Raw genomic sequence first — 26404 nt, 5'->3', positions numbered from 1 at the left:
ATCCTCATTTGGATGAAACCTGATGTGATAACCGTTTTCTCCAGATAACACGAAGGATGTGATATTCATGGAAAACCATGTGGACTCATCCACCCCTTTGACTTAAGAACTGGTAGAGATTTGGTGCTTTCATTTTTATCGTGGTAGAATGAAGCAGTGTTTCTTTAAGCAGCTAGAACTGCAATAACCCTCATAAGACATTTTTTCCCCCTAATTTATTGTCAGTTATTCCACTACATTACTGATCTGCTACGTAGTCCCAAGTGTCTATTTTTCCTGCCCGGGGGAGAAGAACAGACTTGCCAAGGCCGAGGAAGGGTGTGATCTCACACGTACGTACAGAGGCTCTTTGACACAGCCGAGCAAACCTGGCGTAAATAAAGTCTCCATGGCATGGAATAAGAAGAGGATGATGAAAATAAGTTTTAAAAAATCATTAAAGACTTGATTTGGAGGCAAGAGCTCACGAATAATGAGAATAAGCATTCTGTTAAACTTCTATACATAGTGTCAATGAGTATGAAATACAGATTTCCTCTATAAGGTGCTATTTCTTTTTTTTTTTTAATGTTTATTTTTGAGAGAGAGAGAGAGAGTACAAATGGGGAGGGCAGAGAGGGAGGGATACAGAGAATCCAAAGCAGGCTCTAGGCTCTGAGCTGTCAGCACACAGCCCAACGCGGGGCTTGAACTCGTGAACTGTGAGATCATGACCTGAGCCGAAGTCGGACTCTTAACCAACTGAGCCAACAAGGTGTTATTTATCGCAGAAGCAACAGGATGATGTCCTCACAAGGCTGCTCTAGCTTCCCAGGACACCTGTTCATCTGGAGGCTTCATCAGCTTCCCAGCTGCAAATGTTTCCAGATCTTCTCTGCTCCGTCTCCTTTGTCCTGTCACCCATACTCACTCTACCCATTTCTCTCTCCGGATAGGCTTTGCGAAATGGTGGCCACTTTCCACTTTTCTCTTAACCACTTCTATAAACCTGACCCCTCGGGAAACAACTACTTTGTCAGAAGATAAGCACTTCATTTTGAAGTAGTGTTCTAGTCTTGTCATCTTCTGTCCCAGGTTGATGTGATCTTGTCTTTACAGAGAAGTTTCTATAGCTCCTTCTCCACCACCTGAAGTCTTCTCCATTTCCCCCTACTTGTGCTGAGAGAGTCCCATACTTCTTGCAAAACATTGCTCTGTGAATCTCACTGCTGAGAGCTGAACTCTCTGTCTACCATGGGGTACCCCAGGACTTTCTGAGGACATAAAATCAGAAATGGGGTGTTTTTGGTTTGGATTTGAATTGGTATTATCTGGACTCACATGGATTATGTAGAATATGTGAGCATGGTGATGATGCCTGTTTCGTGACCTCCCTCTTCCAACTTCCCTTGCTAGTTAAAGAATATGCTTTCTAAAGGTTTTTATGGATTTGTTTCACTTGTTACGATTAATAAAGATTTACCAAATCCTATAGTATTTTTATGTTTTCGTCAGTTGTGTACCATTGATAATTGTAATAATAGCACAATAAAAAATTCAGTTTGTTAGGGGGCACCTGGGTGGCTCAGTTGGTTGAGTGTCCGACTTAGGCTCAGGTGATCTCACAGCTTGTGGGTTCGAACCCCGCATCAGGCTCTGTGCTGACAGCTCAGGGCCTGGAGCCTGCTTCAGATTCTGTGTCTCCCTCTCTCTCTGCTCCTCTCCCACTTGTGCTCTGTCTCTGTCTCTCTCAAAAATAAATAAGCATTAAAAAATTAAAAAAAAATTCAGTATAGAAATAGGTTACTTAGGGGCGCCTGGGTGGCGCAGTCGGTTAAGCGTCCGACTTCAGCCAGGTCACGATCTCGCGGTCCGTGAGTTCGAGCCCCGCGTCAGGCTCTGGGCTGATGGCTCGGAGCCTGGAGCCTGTTTCCGATTCTGTGTCTCCCTCTCTCTCTGACCCTCCCCCGTTCATGCTCTGTCTCTCTCTGTCCCAAAAATAAATAAACGTTGAAAAAAAAAATTAAAAAAAAAAAAAAAGAAATAGGTTACTTAAAATTCTTGGGGGGGAGGGTTGGAATGAAGGAGCTTAAGAAGAAAGGGGAATGGTGTCAGATTTCCAACTGTTCAGGGCTTGTTTTTGGTTTTTGAAGGAGATTACAGTGGTCATCAAATCACTGTGCCATATAGATTCTTTAACAGTGATATAACATTTTTATTTTAAGACATTAATATTTATATTATTATATTTATATTTTATTACTATTTATCTATCTGTGTCATCAATAAAGTATTTAAAATATGACAGAATTCTTTTTAATGGCAACTTACATATCGCATAATTTTTATTGGGACAGTGGACAAAAGGGTTGGGAAAACATGGCCTGCCCTGCTCTTTTTTTTTTTTTAATGTTCATTTATTTTTGAGAGGGAGAGAAAGAGAGAGCGAGTGGGGGAGGGTCAGAGAGAGGCGAAGACACAGAATCTGAATCAGGGTACAGGCTCTGAGCTGTCAGCACAGAGCCTGAACCGGGGCTAGAACTCATGAACCCCGAGATCATGACCTGAGCCGAGGCTAGAACTCATGAACCCCGAGATCATGACCTGAGCTGAGATCAGACGCTCAACCAACTGAGCCACCCACGTGCCACTGGCCTGCCTTAACTCTCCCCCAAATAATCTCCCCCCACTGTTATAATATTCCTGGATAGAATGTAAATATGGAGCTGGGGGGTTGGGAGAGCATCGGCACGGAAGCCAGCTGACCTCGGCAGGAAAAATTGGAGGGGAGCAGAGGTAATATCTCCAAGTCTTGACAGGAAAAAACGTGATGAGTTGGACAATCATTTGGACTGTCATCGACTCTAACCACCTTCATATGGATGTAGGAAAATGGAGGGTCTTTCCAGCCACTGTCAGCCCTCTGTGAACATAGTGTGTCTTCAGCTGTCACACAGAAGAAACCCGGCGCAAAGAAAGGGCCTCAGGTTAATGGTGGTTGTCACTAGGGTGAAAGAATGTGGGTGATTATTTTCTTCTATTTCCTTCTCCTGATTTTCTAATTTTCATCAAACAAAGGAGTACCGGTTGTGAAAATTTAACTACATAAAATGAAAGTCCAAACAGGCTGAGAACCGCGGGCTGTGCCCTGTGTTTTGAGCCTCAGAGTTGCTGATAGTTCACATTTGCTGCGGGGTCTGGAGGGATTTCTGCAGTCACTTTCTTCTTTTCTGCTTCTTTATTTCACAGCCTCCTTAACATTTCCGTTTCATGTTAACTGAAAACCTGGGGCCTTTATCCTGGTGTATGTTTCCTTCTGACTCCTCGGTGCTGGGACCCCAGGACTGAGGCTCTGCCCCTTGCCCCCTCCCACATCTCTGTGTGTCAGCACACTTCCCAGGCTTGGGGATTGTTTTCAACTGAATGCTTTTGTCTCCCCAGAATTCCTATGTTGAAGCCCTCACCCCCATGTGATGGTATCTGGAGGGGTGAAGCCTGTGGGAGGTAATTAAGATTAGGTGAGGTCATGAGGGTAGGTCTCCCAAGATGGGATTAGTGTCCTTCTAAGAAAAGAAAGCCCAGAACTATGGCTCTCTGTGTCTCCACCATGTGAGGACACAGTGAGAAGACGGCCATCTGCTAGCCAGGAAGGGAGCTCTTACCAGGAACTGAATGATCCTGAGCTTTGATCTTGGGCTTCCCAGCCTCCAGAACTGTGAGAAATAAATGTCTGTTGGTTGAGTCACCAGTCTGTGCTATTTCATTAGAGCAGCTGGAGCTGACTGAGACGGGGATCATCAGCGTGGGCAGGACTGAGCCTGGCCAGCCCTGCCTTCTGTCCCTGTGCTCCAACATCATCATGGTGGTGGGATAAGGCAAGGGGGCTTCAGACAGGGCTGAGATTCTGAAACGTGGCTTCATAGATATGGTTTACCATGAAAACTCTGCCTACGGATGAGACTTCCACATTGCCTTGGGCAGAGCAGAAAAAATGTGAACCTCATTCAGGGGGGTCAGGGACTGTGTGAGAGGTGCCAGGGCAACTGAGTGGCCTCAGAACAAGCTTTGTGAACTTCCAAGAGGGAAAATAACATGTAAATCTTCTGAACTTGGCGTATTTTTGCAGGCATTAATCTCTGTCAGGATACTAGTATTCCACAAACCGAATTTGGACAGGCTAGACTAGAGACTCTCCTCCAGTTTTCAAGCATTCAGCTGACAAATATGCATTGGGCACCTATTATGTGTATGGGACATGGGGACATGAAGGATAGAATGGTGAAGAGAACAAACAAATCCTCATCTTCATGGAGTGAATTTTCTGGCAGGGAAGGGAGACCACAAACAGGCCGTATATCTAGTACGTCTGATGGTAATAGGTGGTATGAAAACAAGTAAAACTGATCAGAGCGAAAGAGGGCTAGAAGGGAGGGGTGTAGTGCAGTTTTAAGTGGAGTGGCCGAGCAAGGGCTTCTTAACTGACCGAGCCACCCAGGTGCCCCAACGGGCTTCACGGTGACATTGGAGCAGGTAAAGGAAATGAGGGATCAAGTCACGTGGATGACTGGGGGGATGGGCATTTTAGTTATAAGTCATATCTGGTACAAACACTCTGAGACAGGGCCACGCCTGATGTAGGACCAGAGCCGAAAGGGGAAATGTAAGGGTGGGAGATGGAATCCCAGGGTATCAGGTTGTAGAGATAAGGTGGAAACAAACTCTGTAGGTCATCCTACAAACTCTGGCTTAAACTCTGAGTCAGGTAAGAACCACTGGGGGGCTGGAGCAGAGGAGTGGGATGACCTTATTTTCCCAAGACCATTCTGGCTGCTGGGGTGAGAACAGAAGCCAGGGCATCAGCTGAGATGCCGTGCGATACTCCAGTTGGGAGTTGGAGGTGGCTTGGATCCGCATTGGAGTGGTGGATATGGTGGGAAATAGGCGTACTTTAGGTGTTTTTGGTCTATTCTGAAGGTGGAGGAAACAGGACTTATGGGGACATATCGATGGGGGCAGATGAAGACAGGGGTTAAGGGTGACCCAAGCCATGGAAGAATGACATGTGTGTTTAGTGAGATGGGGAAGACCATAGGACAAAGGGTTTGGAGGAGGAGATTAGGAGCTCAGCTTCAGTGGAGTAAAATCTGAGTTGTCTCAGGAGAGATCACAGACCTCGCTAAAGGTAAGAGCTAAAAGCATAAAACTTCTAGAAGAAAATATAGGAGAAAAATGTCATGAACTTGGGTTAGGCAAAGAACTTTTAGGTGTAATCCCCAATGCACAATCCATGAGAGGAAAAAGTGATACACTTGACTTCGAAAGACATGATGAAGAAAATGAAAAGAGAGGCACTTGGGTGGCTCTGTCGGTTGAGTGACTCTTGATTTCGGCTCAGGTCGTGATCCCAGGGTCGTGGGATCGAGCCCTGCATCTGGCTCCATGCTGAGCGTGGGGCCTGCTTACGATTCTCTCTCTCCCTCCCTTTGCCCTTCTCCTCTGCTCGGCATGCTCTGTCTCTCTCTCTCTCAAAAAAAGAAGAAAATAAAAATAAAAAGATAAGATAGTTACTTGGAGAAAATATCTGTGGATTATGTATTGATAAAGTACTTGTATCCCAGAATATACAGAGAACTCTGACAACTTCACAGTGAGACAAAGAATCTGGTTAATAATGAGCAAAAATTTAAATAAACATTTTGCTAAGATGATACAAAAATGGCTACTAATGAAAAAATACTATCATTAATCACTGGGGAAGCACAAGTTAAAAGCACACTGCAATGCCTTTATACACCTTATAAAGACTATAATTAAAGACTGATGATACCATGTGTTGGCAACTCTCATAAACTGTCGGTGGGAGAGTAAATTGACAAAACCGTTTTGTAAAACCGATTGGTAGTTTCTTAAAAGTTAAATATAAATGTATCATATGACCCAGAAATTCTACTACTTATCAAAAGGAATGAAAACGTACATCCATGCAAAGACACGTTGCAAATGTTCTTAGCAGCATTATTCGTAAGAGCCCCAAACTGGAAATAATCCAAATGTCCACCAACAGGTGGTTGAATAAGTAAAATGTGGTGTATCTGTGTGATGGAATAGAACTCAGCATGAAAAAGGGATGAAACATGGATAGATGCTACAACATTTATGAATCTCAAAAAACATTGTGCTAAGTGAAAGATGCCAGACACAAAACACTGCAAACTATATGATTCTGTTTACAGGAAATGTCTGGAAAAGCCATATTTATAGGCAGATAAAACAAACCAATGTTTGCCTAGGGCTGGGGTGGGAGTTAGGATTAACTGTAAATAGGCACAAAGGAACTTCCCAGGGTGATGACACATTCTAAAACTGGACTGTGGTGACGGTTGTCCAAATCTATACATTTCCTGAAAATCATTGAATGGTATCCTGACAATGGGTGAATGTGACGATATGCACACTAAACTTCAATAAAGCTATTAAAAATGTGAGTTGTCTCATTGGACAGGTGCACGTGGACATTGGGTAGAAGTCTGCCCATGTAGTCTGAAAGAGCGCTAGGCTGGGGATATACATTTGGGAGTAGTCAGTTACACACGTGATATGTATATGTTAGAATTTCAAGTCTTTTTTTTTTTTTTTTTAACGTTTATTTATTTTTTTGAGACAGAGAGAGACAGAGCATGAACGGGGGAGGGTCAGAGAGAGGGAGACACAGAATCCGAAACAGGCTCCAAGCTCCGAGCTGTCAGCACAGAGCCCGACGCGGGGCTCGAACCCACGGACCGTGAGATCATGACCTGAGCCGAAGTCGGCCGCTCAACCGACTGAGCCACCCAGGCGCCCCTCAAGTCTTGAGATGAACAAGAGGATGAGTGTTGATGCAGGAAAAAGGGCCAGGCACTGAGCCTGGGTGCTCCAACATTTAGAGGTTGGGGGTGGAAGAACCAGCAAGGAGACGAGAGGTAGAGCCGGTGAGGGAGAAGTAAAATCAGAAGAGCAGGTTGCTGGCAGCAAAAAGCACAAGGAGGAGGCAGCAGCAAACGCCACCGAATGCCGCTGAAGGTCAGGAAGATGAAGACTGGGAACTGACCAGTGAATGGGGCAAATGGGCAATTCACTGGCCACCTCAACAAGAGCAATGCCGGTGGCGAGTGGGGATGTGAGTCAGATTGGAGTAGGTTCAAGACTGGAGACAAAAATAGGGGTAGATGACTTTGGAGCAGTGTCGCTCTCAAGGAGTCTTTTGGAAAACGCCTTTCCTGATAGCTAATAATGATGATTCTGTGTGGTTTTTTTTTTTTTTTTTTTTTGTATCTGTCGTACTCTTCCTTGAGATGCTCAGTGAGGTGTGGCCACGGGAGACCGAGGAGAGGCTCAGGAAACAAAGTTCATCACACCCCCCGAGTTCTAGAATCAGGAGGCATGGCACGCCATGCAGGGCCACATGGAATGACAGCAGGGTGGTCAGGAGGCGAAGACAGGAGCAATGTGAGACCTCAGGCTACGGTCTTTACTGGAATTTCTGAGGGAAAAAGGCAAGGTGGCGTTAGCAGTTTAGAGCTGGCTAGATTGAATTATTCTGGGGGGCTCTCAGCTACTATCTCTAGTTAGTGGCCCGGTGCCTGGCCCTGGGATGATGCAGGCAGAGGAATATTGCTTCCTGGGGTTGTACCCACCAGAAAATGGTGAGCTCTGGGTTGGTTAGTGAACATATCAAAGGCACACTCCACTCTGAGCCCTTTGCCACCTCTAAGAATTGGCTACAGTCTCCTCAACCCAGAAAGTTTTTTTTTAAAGATCTCAAACATCATAATATCCAGGAAAAAATTATGGAAACAATGTATTATTTATTCATTCTTGTTTTAATATGTTAATTTAGTCCCCTCCGTACTGGGTGAGGTAGCAAACGCCAGCGTTGGTGAACTTTTTGGCCGGAACATTCCCCAGCATGCCTGCTCTGACTAGAATGTTCTTTTGCTTCTCCAGCTGCTAGACTCCAAGGTAGCTGCCAAGACCCAGATCTTTTGGGCGGGTCTCCTCTGTGCCCCATACTGTACTTTGTAACATTTCTTTCCTGGGTCAGTCTCTCCAGGGCTGGGTGGCTTTTAAAAAGTATGCCTAAAATGAATGATCTATTTCCTTAAGTTTGCATCAGATTTCGCCAGATTCCCTACTTTCTTTTCAACCAGTACTGAGAAGTTGGCTCCGAAATGATGCTTTAATCAGAGAAACTAACACGAATGAATGGAAAACAGATGTCAGTAATGAAGAAATTTATGTTCGTAAGACACTACTTAACATTTGATAGTTAGTCCCTTAAGAGATGGTATGAGTTGGAATCTTGGGGGAAATGTGTGTCCTTTTTTTTCTAGATGTTTATTTGATTTGGAACTAGCGTCTGCTCAGTGAAATGCTTTCTTTCTTTGGAATGTCATGACTATATGTATGTTTGAATAGCAGATTAGGAGCCAAAGCTTTCACTGCATGATTTATACTGCTGTTAATCAGGGGCGCCTCTGAGCATGTGCTTGGTGCCCTGGAGAGGCCATATAATCCGTGGGCTGGTATCTGAGTATCCGAATACAGTCTGACTTTCGCAACACCTGGAGGCCTGTAGGAGTGCTATAGTGTAGACAGGGTTGCAGTTCAAGGTGAGGAGCTGGGCTGCTACCACCAAGGGGGAGGCCAGACCCAAGAGAGGTGTGGGAAGGAGTCAAAGATCTGGATCCAGGAGAGCAGATCTGGTTACGGAGGATGTGGTGGGCGTGGTAGGGGTGGTAAGTCAGCACGTGTGAGCCCCGAGCATGGCCTTGAGCAAAAAGCAGAGAGGCCAGGTTGAGACATCTGTTCACTCAGTAAGCATTGTTGAGTGCCATCTGGACACGGGCCTTGTGCTAAGCAGAGCTGAAAGTCAGTCCCTACCTTCAAGAATTTCTAGTCCAGTGGAGAGGGGAAGTAATAAAAAGATGACCTCAGGGGCGCCCGGATGGCTCGGTCGGGTAAGCATCTGACTCCCGATTTCAGTTCAGGTCATGATTCCGTGGTTTGTGAGATCGAGCTCCACGTCGGGCTCTGTGCTGACAGGGCAGAGCCTGCTTGGGATTCTCTCTCTCTGCCCCTTCCCAGTGCTCTCTCCCTCTCCCTCAAAATAGATAAATAAATGTTAAAAAACAAACAAACAAAAGAAAGATGACCTCAGACACTCACATGGGTGCAGGAGCCACGAAGTACAGAGAAGCTCTACTCAGCCCGCACTGGGGCGTGGGGGAAACTTTCTAAAGGAGGTGGTGTGTATATTGAGTTTTGAAAGGCAAGCAGCCAGGGTAAGAGAAACAAATAAACAAAAACCCCGAATAGAGAAGGGGTTAGTTTAGGTAGGGAGCGTAACGTAGGTGATTCACCCGAATGACACTCTTTGGCGGGGGGAAAGAGGCACAGCCGGAGTGGCAGTCTTGTGAAGGCTCTATGCTGGCTCTACGCCCCGTATGAAGAGTCCCCTGGGGGCCTGGGGGCCACGGCTGACAGTGCTGATTGCAGGATTGCTACCGCACCTTCCGTGGGCAGCTGGAAACCCTTAGCCTTAAAGACCAGTCAGGCTTGGGATTTGGGGTGTCAAGTGATGCTGTAGTGTGGCCGTGAAGAGCACACAAGTCTATGGACTGGACTTGAAGTCCTGGCTCCTCTTACCCTCTAGCTGGTGCTTCTCTCTGAACTCAGTTTCCTCGCCGATAAAACAATGTCTGAGAAATAATGTCGCTGTGCCTGCCCTGTCCTCGCACTCAAGAAAGGTAATTATTTTTGTTAGTTATTTGGCAACGAGTGCTTCTTTCAGCTGGAGGAGACAACTACGTGTGCACCAGACCCTCCGTAGGCGCGTTCTGTATATCATTTGATTTCACGGTCGTAACTGCTGCATAATGTCAAGACTCTGATTATCCCCATTTTATTTTATTTTATTTTTTTTATTTTTTTTTCAACGTTTATTTATTTTTGGGACAGAGAGAGACACAGCATGAACGGGCGAGGGGCAGAGAGAGAGGGAGACACAGAATTGGAAACAGGCTCCAGGCTCTGAGCCATCAGCCCAGAGCCCGACGCGGGGCTCGAACTCACGGACTGCGAGATCGTGACCTGGCTGAAGTCGGACGCTTAACCGACTGCGCCACCCAGGCGCCCCAGATTATCCCCATTTTATAAATGAGGTTCCTTTGGTTTGGGAAGATGAGGTTATCGCTCAAGGTCCTGTGGTTGAAAGTCGTAACGAGTAGTAGGGAGTCTGATTTCAGCTCCTGTAGGTTTCAAGGAAGGTGTGCTGAATGGAAACATTTATCTCTTTTAATATCTTGGCGACATAATGGGATGTGGGCAAGGAAGAAGAATGAGGAATCTTGGTAGAAATATTATCAGAAAGCTTGCTAAGTGGCTCAGAACATGAGCTTAAGCTCTCAAGAGTTCAAGACTGTCAAATTTATCATCTGTCTGCCTGCCTATCTATCTGTCTATCTACCTACCTACTTGCCTACCTACCCTCCTATCACCTACCTATCTATCTTGGTGTGGGGATGCCTCAGGTAAACCACTAAGTGCTAAGGGAAGAAAGTAAAATGGAATCATGTGAGCTTAAAAAGTCCCATAGCGCTAACATAAACTGCCCTGTTGGGGCTAGAGAACCCACTGAATCTGAGGTTTCACCTAGGGAAATGTAAACAGTATTTATAAATGGGTCATGAGAGATAGCTTTGATGATCCATTTACACAGAGTATTAGCCCAGCCCAGTTTGGGGGTGTTGCCAGGATGTTTTGACATATAAAAATCAATCAATAGGATACACCTTGGTAACAGAACCACGGACAAAAAACACATGATCCTCTCAACTGATGCAGAAAAAGCATTTGACAAAATTCAACATCATTTTATGATAAAAACATTCAACAGAATAGAGATAGAAGGGAACTACCTCAACATAGTAAAGGGCGTATATGAGAGCCCACAACTAACATCGTGTTCAGTGGTGAACAACTGAAAACTTTTCCTCTAAGATTGGGAGCGAGACAAGGATGCCTCCTTTCACCGCTCTGATTCAATGTAGTACTGGCAGCCCCAGCCAGAGCAGTGAGGCAAGTGCCACAGACTGAATGTTTGTGTCCTCCCCAAATTCTGATATTATAACTTAACCCCCAGTGCGATGGCATTTGGAATTGGGGCCTTTGGGAGGTAATTAGGTCATGAGGGTTCCACTCTCATGAATGGGATTAGTGCCCTTACAAAAGAGATCCCAGAGAGCTCCTTTGTGCCTTCTACCATTCCTCAGGGCAGGAGGACAGCCATCTGTGAATCAGGAAGTGGGCCCTCCTTACCATGTACTAAATCTGCCAGGTCATTGATCTTGAACTTCTCAGCCTCCAGAACTGTGGGAAATAAATTTCTGTTCTTTATGAGCCACCCAGTCTGTGGCATCTGTTACAGCAGCCCAGACACATTAATAGTGCAAGAAAAAAGCTACAAAGCCATCCCAAATTGGAAAGGAAAATAGAAAACTATCTGCGCTTGCAGATGACGTGGTCTTACACTCAGAAAACTCTACAGATTATACACAAAAGAACTGTTCAGCCAAGTTGCAGGATATAACATCGACATGAAAAACTCAACTGTGTTTCCATCCACTAACAACAAAAAAATTTAAAAAGGAAATTAAGAGAACAATTCCATTTAGAATACCATGACAAAGAATAAAATATTTAGGAAGAAGCTTCACCAAGGAGGCAAAAGACTTGTGCACCGAGAGCTGCCAAACATTGCTGAAAGAAATTAAAGACACAAACAAATGGAAAGACATCTCACGTTCATGTATTGGAAAAATTAACACTGTTAAAATGTCAGTACCACCCAAGGTGATCTAGAGATTTAATGCAATCCCTATCAAAATCTGACTGGCATTTTTCACAGAAAGAGAGAAATTCATCCTTAATGCGTATGGAATATTAAAGGACCCTGAAATACCCAAAATGATTTTGAAAAAGCGTTGGCATTCTCACACTTCCTGATTTCAAAACATATCGCAAAGCTACAATGATCAAAACAGCATGGTGTTGCATAAACAAGACATACAGACCAATGGAATAGAGAACCCAGAAATAAACCTTTGCGCATATGGTCTTCAACAGGGGTGTGAAGTCACTTAATAGGGAAAGAACAGTCTCTTCAACAAATGGTGTTGGGAAACTGGCAATTCACACGCAAAAGAATGAACTTGGACCCTTACCTTACATCATATAAAAATGCAATCCAATGGATTAAAGACCTACATGTAAGACCCAAAATTATAAAACTCCTAGAAGAAAACAGAAGAAATAATTCATGACATTGAATTTGGCGTTGATTTGTTAGATATGTCACTAAAAGCACAACCAATAAAGGCAAAAGCAGAGAAATAGGACTACCTCACGCTGAAAAACTCTTGTGTGTCAAAGGACACAATCAATGGGAGAAAATATTGGCAAACCATGTATCCAATAAAGGGTTTATTATACAGAATACGTGAAGAACGCCCATAACTCAACAGCACCCAAAACAAAGAACTTGATTTGAAAGTGGAAAAGGATAGACATTTCTCCAAGCATGATATACACAAGGTCAACAAGCACATGAAAAGATGCTCAACATCACTAATCATCAGAATAATGCAAATCACAACCACAGTGAGGTGTCAGTTCCCATCCATGAAGATGGCCCGTGTAGAAACAATGCAAGCGGCAGATAACGAATGTTGACAAGGATGTGGAGAAACTGGAAACTTGGTGCAGTGTGGGTGGGAATATAAAATGATGCACCCGCTACGCGAAACGTATGCCGGTTCCTCAAAAACGAAGCATAGACCTACCATCTGAAGTGGCATTTTCACTCCGTGCTTCGTGCTTCTTTCAAAAGAATTGAAAGCAGAATCTTGAAGATATATTTGCACATTCGTGTTGACAACAACATTATTCACAATAGCCAAGAAGAGGTAGAAGCAATCCAAATGTCCATGAAGGATGAATGTATCAGCAAAATGCAACATATACATGCACTGAAATATTATTCAGCCTTAAAAAGGAACAAATTCCTGTCACATGCTATAATAAGGATGGACCTTAAAGACATAAACGCTAAGTGAAATAAGCCAGTCACAAACACAAATACTGTATGATTTTACTGATCTGAGGTACCTAAAATCGTCAAATTCATTGTAATAGAAAGAAGAATGGAGGGTGCCAAGGGACGAAGGCAGGGGAAGTGGGGAGTTACTGTTTAATAGGTAAAGAGCTTTGGGGGCCCTGTGTGCCTCAGTTGGTTAAGCATCCAACTCTTGACTTCAGCTCAGTCAATCATTTCATGGTTCATGAGTTCAAGCCCCAAAGCACAGAGCCTGCTTGGGATTCTCTCTGTCCTCCCTCTGCACCCCTACTCGAAATAAAAAAATAAACTTTAAAAAATTAGGCGCAGAGGTTCAGTTTTGCAAGATGAAATAGTTCCAGGGATCTGTTGCACAGCTATGTGAATACAGTTAGCTCTACTGAAGTGTGCATTTTATTTATTTATTTATTTATTTTTTCAACGTTTATTTTTGGGACAGAGAGAGACAGATCATGAATGGGGGAGGGGCAGAGAGAGAGGGAGACACAGAATCGGAAACAGGCTCCAGGCTCTGAGCCATCAGCCCAGAGCCCGACACGGGGCTCGAACTCACGGACCGCGAGATCGTGACCTGGCTGAAGTCGGACGCTTAACCAACTGCGCCACCCAGGCGCCCCTGAAGTGTGCATTTAAAAATGATTAAGATGGTGGGGTGCCTGGGTGGTTCAGTCCGCTGAACGTCAGACTTCGTCTCAGGTCATGATCTCGCGGTTCATGGGTTCGAGCCCTGCGTGGGGCTCTGTGCTGACAGCTCAGAGCCTGGAGCCTGCTTCAGATTCTGTGTCTCCCTCTCTTTCTGCCCCTCCCCTGCTCCCGCTCTTTCTCTCAAAAAAAAATGAATAAACATTAAAAAAATGATTAAGATGGCAAATTTTGTGTTATGTATATTTTTGCCACAATTAAACACACACACACACACATATAGATATCTCAAAGGCAAAAAAAAACAAAACAAAAGAAAAAGGATCCTTAAATGTGGCAAAATCTTGTTAATTCTTGAATATGGTGCTGGGCATATGAGGTTCACTGGATTATTATTATTATTATTATTTTTAAGTAAGCTGTACATCCAACGTGGGGCTCAAACTCAACCCTGAGATCTGGAGTCACATGCTCCTCTGAACCAGCCAGGCCCCCTACTTCACTGAATGTTATTTAATTCTGTGCACATTTGAATTTTCCTAATGAAAAATACAGGCCCCCAAGGGTATTATGTTTAGGATCTTAAAGATGTGGCGCTTGCCTTGGTGATACTTGATTTACCTTGAGAATATCAAAAAGCTATTTTGATAACCAGACGCATAAAGCCCGAGTAGATGGGCTAAAGAGTTGTGAGCAGAGGGAATACATTTGTACTTCCCGTTTTGCTGCGAAAAAAATCATAAAAGGGGTCGAGGAAGAAATGTGCCTGGGTGATAAACACTCCTGTCTCCAAAGAGCATTCGGCCTACCCGGTCTCACTGTAGAGCCGAGAGCACCCCGTCCCTGTGTCTCCAGCCTCGCCCAGCAAGGACGACGGGGTGGTGGGGAAGGTGCTCTCTTACCATCAGGCCTCTGTAGTTTTACTCTCATGTCCTTAATCAGCTAGTTCTCCCACAAGCCGACAACACCTGAGAGGGTAGGACCCTGTCTGAGGTGCTCGTTGTTACGCTGCTGGGCACAGTTGTTCCATAAACGTCACCGGGCCCCAACCCTGCCCCAAGTATTGCTCTGGGCACTGGGGTTGGGTTCAGTCATGAATGAAGAAGACGAAGTCCTGCTCTCAGGGGCAGTTCGCAAACAGTTGCTTGGAACATGCTGGGGGCGGGTGCGTGCTCTAGGGGAAAACAGAACCCTGGGAAGGACAGAATAGGTGACGAGGTGAGAAAGTGCTATTTTTTTTTCAATTTTTAATGTTTTATTTATTTTTTGAGGCGGGGAGGGATAGAGAGAGAGGGAGACACAGAATTTGAAGCAGGCTCCAGGCTTTGAGCTGTCAGCACAAAGCCCAATGCAGGGCTTGAACTCATAAACCGTGAGATCATGACCTGAGCTGAAGTCGGATGCTTAACTGACTGAGCCACCCAGGTGCCCCAGAAAGTGCTCTTTTTAAAAAAATTTTTTTTAAAGTTTTATCTATCTGTCTATCTATCTATCTATCTATCTATCTATCTATCTATCATCTATCTATTTAGAGAAAGACAGAGACAGCTCGAGCAGGAGAGTGGCAGGGAGAGAGGGAGAGAGGGAGAGAGAATCCCAAGCAGGCTCCACGATGCCAGCTCAGAGCCAGACGTGGGGCTCGAACCCATGAACTGTGAGATCATGACCTGAGCCTATACCAACAGTCGGATACTCAACCGTCTGAGCCCCCCGGGGCCTCAGGAAAGTGGTCTTTTAGACAGATGGTCAGCAAAGGCCTCTCCTGCCCCCAAGCCTCCCCTGACCTCCAGACCCCTACATCCACCTCCACTTGGACATCCGGCAAACTCTGTCTTTTCCTCATTTTACCCCAAACCCGTTCTTTCTGCCATCTTCCTCTGTAAATGGCAACTGCATTTTCCCACTTGCTCAAGTTAAAAAGCTGACGTCGTCCTTCCTGCTTTCAAAACTCCTGTTCAGTCCAGCCATAAACCCCATTGTCTCTACCCTCCAGATGCCCCAAGTCCCACTTTCTTTCCACCTCTTCCACTACTTGGTCCCAGTACCCCCCCCACTGCCCACTTGGATGTTGTCTTTGCTCTTCACCTGGTTCTCTGTTCTGTTCTTGCACCTTCCAGAGTCAATTCCTTAGTACAGCAGCCTGCACCTTAAGTCTGAGCACACCCTCCCCTGGCCCTCATTTCACTCAGACTGAAAGTGTAGGGGCCCCGAGGCACCTCCCTTCTCCTCTCATTTCCCATTTGTCCTCCCTGCTCACTCTGTCAGCCACTCTGGCCTCCTTGCTGGTCCTAAAACATACCGAACACACTCTTGCATTAACAGCACTTTTCTCAGGGGTCTCCCATTTGCTCCAGGCTCAAAGATGGTCTTGCTGGAGAGGCCTTCCCATGATGATAAAATAGCAACCCTCCCTCTCATCCCTGAGGCGTCCCATCCAGCTTATTCTTTATCTTTGTAGCACCCCACCCCTGGCCATACTGTATAGCCATCACGTCTATTTCATTTTCTCCTTTTCCCTTTCACCCCCAACTGGAATATAAACTCTGGGGAGGTATTAAGGCATTCTCTTCTTGTTCCCGTTTTGCAAATAAAGAAACTGAAGTTTAGGGAGATGGAGGAAATTGCCCAAGAGGGTAGGAAAGGGACAGGTAGAGAGACTGGTACCCACACTTGTCTGACCCCAAAGACCATGGGCTTTTTGTTTGTTTAAAGTTTATTTGGTTATTTTGAGAAAGAGAACAAGCAGAGGAGGAGCAGAGAGAGAGGGAGAGAGACAGAATCCTAAGGAGGCTCCACGTTGTCAGTGGGGCTCGAACTCATCAACTATAAGATCCTGACCTGAGCTGAAACCAAGAGACAGATGCTTAACCGACTGAGCCACCTGGGCACCCCCAAGACCACGGTCTTTATGGTTACAACTCTCCTGCCTTTCTGCCACAAGCTTATTGAAGACATGGTTGGGGAGCTTTCCCCGGGTGGGCACCAGAGCCTGGGAGTGCTCAGGTGGTCACGAGGCTTTCAGGGGTCAGTAAGCAGTCACCCAGGTGGGGAGATGGGAGAAAAGGAGAAACAACTGGAAGGGGCCAGAGTGCATAGGGTCTTGGAACCCAGAACAAAGAAAGAGTGTGGATTTTATGCGATGCTTATCACAGATTTCTGAGTGGGAAAGTGATATACAGAAGGTTTTTTTTTTTTTTAAATGTGTATTTATTTTGAGGGAGAGAGGGAGAGAGAGTGTGTGAGCAGAGGAAGGGCAGAGAGAGAAGGAGAGAGAGAGAATCCTAAGCAGGCTCTGCACTGTCAGCACAGAGCCCGACACGGGGCTTGAACCCACGAACCCTAGCACTGTGAGATCATGACCTGAGCCAGAATCAGGAGTTGGACACTTAACCAACTGAGCCTCCCAGGCAGCCCCTGGGGCCATACTTCTAACAAATGGCAAAGGTGTGCAACTTCCCAGGCACGGCTGCCTCCACCTTGCTCAGGGCACACCGTTTTCTGCCCACGTTTGTGGGTTTCCAAGCCGTCTGTCCGGAATCCTCTTTCAGCAGTGCTACCTCAAGGCTCCCACACACCCTTCAGCCTGAGCTCCTCCATTGCTCTGTCTCAGCCTAGACCCCTTGCCATGTTTCTCAGAGCTCTTCGTTTTCCCCTGTCCCCCATCTGTCTTTCGCCCTACTGTGCATCGGCATCATGGATGAAATCCATTCGGCTCTCTTGACCACATGGCTAGCTTTCTGCTGGTCTTGACCTCTCACTTCTGACTGATGCCTGGCCCCACAGGCTTCTTATCCACCAGGTGCCCTCACCTCAGTCCTAGGGGTGTTTTCTTTGCCCCTTGGCCCACCAGTGCTGCGAAATTAGCAATAGTTGTAGCTCTATCCAGGGACATCCAGCTACCCGCTAGTCATGACCTCGTTGAGGCAGGCGGATCCTAGCTTTCTATTGTTCTATTGTTCTCCTCTTCTCCAAATCAGAAATCACGGGTTTTGTTTATATTTCACTTTGGACCAATGCAAGCTCCAAAAGTCTTTTCTCGCCTTGTAAAAAACCCCTTCGTCACTGTGTTTATCTATGTAATACACTAGTGCCTACTATTTGAATATTTATAACAGTACATACTATTTAAAATACTTCTACACCCTTTTTTGATTTCATCCTCACATCACTCCCATGGTGATCATAAATAGTATTTTCCTCATTTTAGGAATAAGGAAAGAATTGACTTTTTGGTAAGAGTCTTATTATTGGCCAACCCCTCTGACCCCTTGATTTAAAAATAACTATTTAAGGGGGACTTGAGTGGCTCAGTCGGTTATGCTTCTGACTCATGATTTTGGTCAGGTCATGACCTCACAGTTCAGGGGACTGAACCCATGTCAGGCTCTGCCATGACAGCCCCAAGCCTGCTTGGGATTCTCTCTCTCCCTGTCTCTCTGCCCCTCTCCCACTTGACCGTGTGTGCTCTCTTTCTCTCTCTCTCTTTCTCTCCCCAAATAAAACATAATCTTAAAAAAATAACTATTTAAATATTCAATAGTTGTGCTATGGACTGAATTGTGTCTCCACACAATTTCTATGTTGAAGCCCTAACGCCCACTGTGACTATTTGGGGAGAGGGCCTCTGAGGAGGTAATAAAAGTTAGACGAAGTCACACAGTGGGACCCTGATATGATAGAATTGATGTCCTTACAAGCAGGGACACCCGAGTGAGCACACAGGGAGATGGCAGCCACCTATAAGGCAGGCAGAGAGGTCTCACTGGAAACCCACTGCTCTGTCACCTTGATCTTCAACTTCCAGCTTCCAGAATTATGAGAACATGGATGTCTCTTGTTTGAACTGCCCGGTCTATGGCATTTTGTTATGGCAGCCAGAGCTAAGACAAGTTGTAACCTTTCATAAAGAATACTTTTGAGCAGTCAGATAAAGAAGTAACTATATGGGGTAAAGTTTGGTTCTGTTTTACTAATTTGTAACAGTCCTATGATATCATCGCTCTTCGATGGGAACCACATTTTTCTTAAGGTTGGACTTGGGATGAGCTTGCTTCCAAAGCCTTCTGGTTTCCAATAGTTACTTTATGCCCCAGCCCTGCTGTAGGGAAATGGGTGACAATTGTGTAATGATTGCTTAACAACTGAAAAGTGTAACACACCTTTTTCTCCTGTCTAATCCACTTTTCATGAAAAGCAACAAGTAAAGGGTGATCCTTTTTCCTACAAAGAGCGGATAACTAATGATTGTCCATGATAGTGGAGGTTCTTGGAAGGGGGAATTCAAGCCACACTTTTTGGATTTGCACTTTTTGGATTTGGATGGCTTCCTAACCATTTCACCCTACCTTGAATTTCTACAAATTTGATCACCTGTACTATTTTTTAAAAATGTTTCTTTATTGATTTTGAGAGAGAGAGAAAGAAAGAGAGAAAATGCAGGGGACAGGTAGAGAGAGGGAGAGAGAGAATCCCAAGCAGCTTCCCTGCTATCAGCACAGAGCCCGACACGGGGCTCGATCTCATGAACCACAAGTGAGATCATGACCTGAGCCGAAATCAAGAGTCGGCGCTTAACCGACTGAGCCACCGAGGTGCCCTCACCTGTGCCATTTTTATTTCAAGTAACACTTCCAAACATATATGCTTAGAGAAGTACGTCCTGAAACTATGTGTCCTGTCTCCTAGACAGATGCTAACCTAGGAGAGTACCCACAGAGTTGGGGTGCAGTGGGGGAGGGGTGGTAGCCTTGTATGAAAAACATTACCCATTAAAAATCCCATATTGCTCTGTGCTGATTACAATAGGCAATAAACACAGGCTGAACTGAACTGGGGGACACTTACTCCGGGGGCCTCGACGGGTGGTCATGCTCAGGGGGCGAGTGTCAGAATCTTCCTGCAGGGGCTCCGGCTGGTTGCCTAGGTGGGGATTTTCAGACACCATTTCCTCGGGGCCAGCGGCGGGCAGCTGTGGGCAGAGGGACAGAGGTTGTTACCCCCAGGGCTTGGGTTGACACAGATCTTATCTGGGGATGAGGTGGGTCACTCAGTGAGGGGACAAGCCTTAGTACTATTCATATCTAGATAACCGTGGTGCTGTCACCTGTCAGAAAAGGGGTGCCAACCTTGAGTTCGTCTATGAGGGTTCTCGTTAAATTACTGAGGCATCCCCAAATAAAATAAATACTTCCACTATTTCTATGAATAATGTGCAGACCTTTGCAGAAATTGGGTGGAAAGGGGGAGCAGGAAAGCCACGGCCAAAACTATGTGATCCCAACTCCAAATCTTTTGGAAACAGCTGCCAAAGTGTCCCCGGGGAATTCAGGGCAAAGGACAGCCTGTGGCTCCTTCCCCAGGCTGTCAGAGGACAGGCCGGTGAGCAGAGATGACAGTGGAGGCCAAGGATGAGCGATGGCCTTTGGGGGCCAAAGGCTTGCCTCTGAACTGAGATGAACTGAGGGACTCGGGGCAAGTTATTTAACTTCCTGGCTTCCTTCCTTCTTCATCTGTAGAACAAGGGAGTTGGAGACAGCGGGTGCACCGAGATGCTACTTTGTATCGGCCACGGTGCAAAGCACGGGCATTGTGATTCAAATAAATGGCCTGGGGTGGACCCCAGGCACCGACTGGGAAAAAAAAAATCTCCCAAATTCCATTCTGAGGTGCCGCTGGGGTTAAGCGACAGTACTCTGGATTTCTTCCAACACCCCCCAAACCTCTCCTGCTCCAAGGTCTGCAGTCTGGGCTCCTGCACGGGTCACATCCAGGAGCCGGTGCCTAGGAGGGCAGTGCCAGGTACCATGCTCCCCCCTCCCCGTCCCTGCCTCTCTCTCCTGTGCCTGTGGCCCAGTAGCTAAGGACGTGCACCCGTCCCGGCGGTACTCTGGGTCGCCTGCCCTGGCTGCAGAGCCTCTGGGGGAGCTTGCAGGAAGGGGTCAAAGCTCCCCGAGTGGCCAGAGAGGCTGGCCACGTGGCTGGCCGCCCCCCTCCTCCCCCAGCTGCTCCATCCGAGCTGCGCAAGCAGAGGCCGCCCCTCGGCCAGCTGGCCCCACCGGAGTGCGGTGGGGCACAGAGAGGGGGCTTGTCCCCCGACTCCCCGACTGCGGCTACCTCAGTGCCTTCCCCGCATCCACACCTCCTCACGTCCCAGCCACCCTCTCCAGGCAGCCCCATCACGTGGGTGCTGGCTCAAAATGGCGCTCCCTTCCTTCCCTCCCCTGCTGGCATCTCGATGCTTCCAAGCAAGTTGCCCCTCCAAAGAGATCTTCCCTGCCTCCCCTCCTCAGAGGACAGGGGCTCCTGGCCGGTGGGGGGGGGTGTTATTTACCTTGAGAAGGCTGGCCTTGCAGGGGGATGTTCTCAGCCGAGGAGGGTCACTTCTGAGGAGAGCTGGAGGGGGGGTGGGGGGGGGCGGGCGCTCTGGTTTAGACCGAAGCTGAGCCCGGGCTTGGAATTGGAGAAAGGGGGAGCGCCCCATGATTAGTAATCCTGCACTGCCATCTATCGCCGGCCTCAGTTCATGGCCTTTGAGGACAACAGTAAAAAGCCTCGTCCCTCTTTTCTGGGCTTCTCTCAGGAGATGGGAGAAACCTCAGAGGGAAAATGCCCGGGGTACTGACCACAGCGTCCCTGTGAGGGTCACCCTTAAGGCCCCACACAGGTCCCACACCCTGCACCTTCCCCCTGCACCCTTGTCTTTTCCAGGGTGCCCCGGGGAGGATGTGTGGTCCCCTGAGGGTGCCCACACCTTGTCAATTGGCAGGCCGATGCACAGGCAGACACAGGGTCCCCAGCACCACATACCGGTTTCTTCCTTTTCTGTCTTGCCATCTTTGAGGTCTTCTTCTGGCTTCCCACACCTGCATCCTCATCATTTTCATCGACCTCCTTTGTAAAAATGTAAATGGAAGAGTGGTCACTGAGTCTGTGTGTCAGTTGGGGAATGGCGGTAAGAGAGGAAGAGGGGTGCATTTGACGTATTCACCATCCTGCCCCCACCCCTAAAGTTGAGTATGGGCGAAGGGAGAGTTGACATGGTCTAAGCAGCTACCAGCCTTTACTCTTCTCAAAGCAGACATGGTCTTGAAAAGTTGTATCCAAATGGAAACATCATAGATGAGATGATCTTGGAGCCTCCATCGTTCACTCCTACAACATCCGCCGTGCTTCTGGCCCTGGGGACACACAGATTCTTGCTGCCCTCAAAACTCACAATCTAATGAAGGCCAAAAACAAGGGACCTTGCCAGGACAGCTGGTCTGGCCAGAGAGAGGACCCCAGCACAGGATGACATGGGAATCAAACCAGGGGTTTCAAGGGCCGGGTTCCTCTGCCCTCAGCCTCAGTCTCAGGTACAGAATAATAAGGATATATGTTAAATCGTCACGAAGTCACAATTCAAAGACAATGTTCGTGGGTTTTCTTGAAAACAGAAGTTCTTTCACAGTGCAAACTTTTTCTTTTTCTTTTTCCTCATGACGCTTTCTAAAGTTTTAGTGAGAAGATGTTAGAGCTGAATGCTCTCAAGTGTTCAAGCTGCAAACTTCTCTGGTCCTAGACCTCTGCAAACTGGGGCACCACTTCTGGGCGTAGAAGAATTGCAAGGTAAACCTGGAACCTCTCCCTGTTACACCGAGTTCATTAGAAAGGTGTTCAAAGTGAAATTGGGATTTTATTTTTTTAATACTGAAATAAACTTGGAACACAAAGGATGGATTTTAATGATAAGATTTAAGATTTCAAAGAAATGTCAAGCAGGTTGCTGAGTCAGCCTCCAACTGCACATCCTGCCCTTGGCCGTGGAGGTTAGAGAAGATGAGAACTTTGGTTGGTGGAGGGAACCCACGTCCTGACCGGCCAATGGGCATAGCTTGGGCTTGTCTTTTGTCCAAGGGACCTGAGATCTCTGATTCATCCTCTGGGTGAAAGCCCCATCCTCACTGGGCCTCCTGACTCAGGGCCCCCAGGTAGGGAGTATTCTTAGCTTAGGGGTTCACCAACTTAGATTATAAAATGTTCCTAACATTGAGGTGTGCAAGTGTGGTCCTTAGTTCATGTCTAAGTTCTCACTGGCTACAATGGATTTGTGAGGAAATCTAGGCCTTTATAATTGCTTTATTTTGTTTTGTTTTGTTTTAGTTTATTTTGCTTTCCAATAATGTTTTGAGTCTCTATCAGTGGAAAACTGTCCAGTAGGACCTCAAATTAGATAGAACGGAAACTCCCTGAGGGCACAGGGTTTTTGTTTTGCTGCGGTATCCCCAGGGACCAGTGACACAATAAATATTCGTTGCGTGAATAAGAGGATGTAGATTTATGTGGTTTGAAGGTACTTGGTATCTTGCTTAAAGTTAACCTGTGTGGTTGTAGCTGGGTAATGTGGTTCCTTCAGGCTTTAGAAAACAGTGTGTCTTCTCCGTTTCGGCCTCTATGGTCTCAAGTCAGCGGGCCCTGCAGACAGGAGAGAAGCTGCGGTTGAGAGACTTTCTCCTCCGTTCTGAGGTCTGCGGTCTCCAAGTAGGAGACGGGCTCCCTTCTCTGTTGTAGATAGTGTTTAATGATGGTTTGTACACGATGAGTTAGAAATGGCAGGACTCCACGAGACAGGATTTTACTGGTGGTTATGATCTACAACTGGTTCCTTCAGCCTGAAGTTTTCTACAAATCAATGTGCTGCCGCAGAGCTGACTCAGTAGCAGGTGGTCACTCCGAACAGCTGGGTGTCACGAAATGGTGACCGGGCAGCTTCAGAGCATTCGTGTAGAGGTGAGCCCCTGGAATGTCTGCAGGGACGCGTTTCTTACGCCATCAGGCCCCGTTTCCACCGCGTGCCTGACATAGCGCCCTCTGCATTCAGTAGGCATGCAATAAAGGCCTGTTGCTGGCCTAACTTCCTCCCTCACAAAGACGTGTGATGTAAGTGCAATGTACACACAGCCACACCTTCAGGGGACATCTAAGCAACCGCTTACCTCTGTGATTATTTTCACTTTTTCTTCCTTGGGATTCATTTTGGCTGCAGTGTCTGCTCCTGGACAGGGAATCAAAACAAAACAAAACAAAGAAGTCAGGCCTTTGAAAATCAGTGAAACATCTTTCTTACTACCGATGTCTATGAGGCTGACCTCCGTGTTAGAGCATACGGTCCATTCCCAAGGAATATGTGCTTGCAGACCCAGATTGGTGGAAATGAGCCCCAGAGGAAAAGGAAGGATGCCAGACCCTTCTGGCCCCGTGGGCCTGGCAATGAGCCCAGCAATGAACCTGGTGCCCCTGGGCAGCAGGTGGGAGTGAGGAAATTCTGCCCTTGGAGTCAGAGGAGTCCAGTTCATAGCCTCTCCTCTCCCCTCAAACCTCCACCTTCCCACCCCCTCCTCACTCTCTCCCCTTGGCCTTGGTTCTCATTTCACTGAACAGAGAGATGATGGGGGTGGGGTGGCGGTGGGGGGGGGGGTCCATCCCCTGCCCTTACCCCACCCGCGGAGTCAGGTTACATCTTCTGCCTCCACTTGTACCCTGCCTGCCTCTGCTCCCATCTAGGCTGGGACCTCAGCCTGTGCACTAGGCCCCAGCACATTCCTCCTCCACGACCTTGAGCTGACAATTTCCCCTTTCCCCTGGATAATCACTTCTTCCTGCTCTATTGGTTCATTTCCTTCCATGAACAAAGTGCTGTGATCGGCCCCTTCTTTAAAAGGGCTGTCTCTGGACTCCACTTCTCTTTCTAGCTAGTGTTCAATTTTTCAACCTTCTATAGGAAAGTTCCTCACACCTTCTCTTCCTGGATAGGTTTGCTGGGCCCAGCAGCCCCTGAACCTGCTCCTGTCAGGGTCCCAGTGACTCTGTGTCACCACATCGAATGATCATTCCTCAGTGCTCATCTTATTGACTCTCAGTGGGTCAGTAATGAAAGTGACCCATCACCTGATTTTTCCTGAAACGGTTTCTTCACTTGGCTTCTGGGATATGTTCTTTCTTGGTTTATCATCTCTACCCCCTCTCAGACTCCTAAGCTGGTCTGTCTCCATCTTCTTAATCACCACACGGTGGGGTCTGCGTTGCCCCTACCCATCCCATTGGTGGTCTTACCCTGTCGCTTGGTTTTAAATGCCATCCGTCTACTGGTACCCCCCACACTTGCACTCAGGGCCTGCACACCTCCCCAGAGCTCCAGACTCAAATATCCAGGTGCTTGATGGATACCTTCACTTGGCTTAACATGCCCCTGATGAAGCTCCTTGTCATCGCCCCCTGATCTGCTTGTCCTGCAACCTTCCTTGTTGCAATAAACAGAACTCATTTGTCTGAGGCCAGAAACCTCAGACATACGCCATATTGTGTCATTCCTGACTCCGCTCTGACTTTCACATGACACACGACGTGCAATCCATGGAAATCCTGCCGGCTTTGCCTTCAAATTATATGGAGAATCCAACCTCCTCTATCCACCTCCACTGTTGCCACCCGGTCAGGCACCATTGTCTCTCGCATGGCTTCTTGCAAGACCCTCCTAACTTCTCTGCTTCTCATCTTGCTCACCCACAGGTTGTTCTTTACACTGAAGAGAGTCAATTGTTTAAAATTCAAGCGCAGTCATGTCATTTCTGCACTCAAAATCCAATGACTTCTTTTTCCCAACAGAGTAAAATCCGAAACCCTTTCCGTTGCTTACAAGGCGCTCCATGATCTGCACTTAAATCCTCTGGTCTCAGGGCCTTTGCACTTGCTGTTCCCTCTGCCGGGACCTCTCTTGCCCAAGATAACTGCAAGGCTCTCTGTTTCTTTTAATTCCTTGAAGGCCCTACAGAGACCCTTCAGAGAAGTCTTCCCAGAACACTCATAATACAATGGTAATCTGCTTCCCTCACCTTCCTGGAATTCTCTAACTATCTCATGATGATTTCTTTTTTCCATAGTACTTGTCACCAGCCGACATATATACTTATTTGCTATTGTCTGCCCATCCCTGTTAGAATATAAGCTATAAGAGGGCAGGGACATTTGCTCATTGTTTACCTCCAGAGCCTAGGAGACATTCAAAAAATGTGTTTCAAATGAATGACTAAATCAGTACTTATTGGCTGTGTCTTCCATGTCCCCATTCTGGAGCCCTTTAAATCTTCATTGTCCTCTCTGGGCTGCTGAGAAGATCAAAGGAGAGAGGGCGTGGGGAGAAACACCAGGGCTGACAAGATGTAAGCCCTTCCTAATATCCTGGAATCTGAATCTCAGCTAGGCCTTGTCATTTAAGCAGCTCATCTGAGGTGTTCAAGGTTGCAGTGACCCTGATGGGGAATTAGCATATTAAAGGGAAACAAAGCATCTGGAAATCTGTTGTCTCCTCTCCAGACCTCCTCACAGGCTACCAGAAATGGAGGAGGAAGGAAACTGATGTCAGCAGTTCAGAAAATAAAAGGACGAGGAGGTGATCTAGAAGGAATGAGGGGCAGAGAATAAGACTGAAATGCCCAAGGACACGAAAACTCTCTAGTAAACAACCCCGGTAATTATGAGCTGGAAAAAAAAAAAAAAAGAACTGATGTATTTTAGGAAAGAAAGATTTTTCCTCAATAAGTAAAAAAAAAAAAAGTCATATATGAAGTAAATAGA

The 26404-nt window shown here is 46.7% G+C and overlaps 1 protein-coding gene across 1 annotated transcript in view; it reads right to left on the bottom strand.

Moving 5' to 3' along the window:
* Nucleotides 1-23805, bottom strand: part of CC2D2A (coiled-coil and C2 domain containing 2A) — a 148744-nt gene extending 124939 nt beyond the window's left edge. The window contains exons 1-3 of the mRNA XM_047090984.1: nucleotides 23767-23805; nucleotides 21599-21682; nucleotides 19637-19760 (exon numbers count right to left, since the gene is read on the bottom strand). Of these exons, the coding sequence (XP_046946940.1) occupies nucleotides 19637-19760; nucleotides 21599-21682; nucleotides 23767-23805 (247 nt within the window). The remainder of the gene's footprint in view (nucleotides 1-19636; nucleotides 19761-21598; nucleotides 21683-23766) is intronic.
* Between the last annotated feature and the right edge of the window lie 2599 nt (nucleotides 23806-26404).

The sequence above is a fragment of the Lynx rufus genome, unplaced genomic scaffold, assembly GCF_022079265.1.
Source record: "Lynx rufus isolate CCGP_SWC_20201006 ecotype Redwood Valley unplaced genomic scaffold, mLynRuf1.p SCAF_3, whole genome shotgun sequence".
Classification (NCBI taxonomy): domain Eukaryota; kingdom Metazoa; phylum Chordata; class Mammalia; order Carnivora; family Felidae; genus Lynx; species Lynx rufus.
This window is presented reverse-complemented; position numbering and strand designations above follow the sequence as displayed.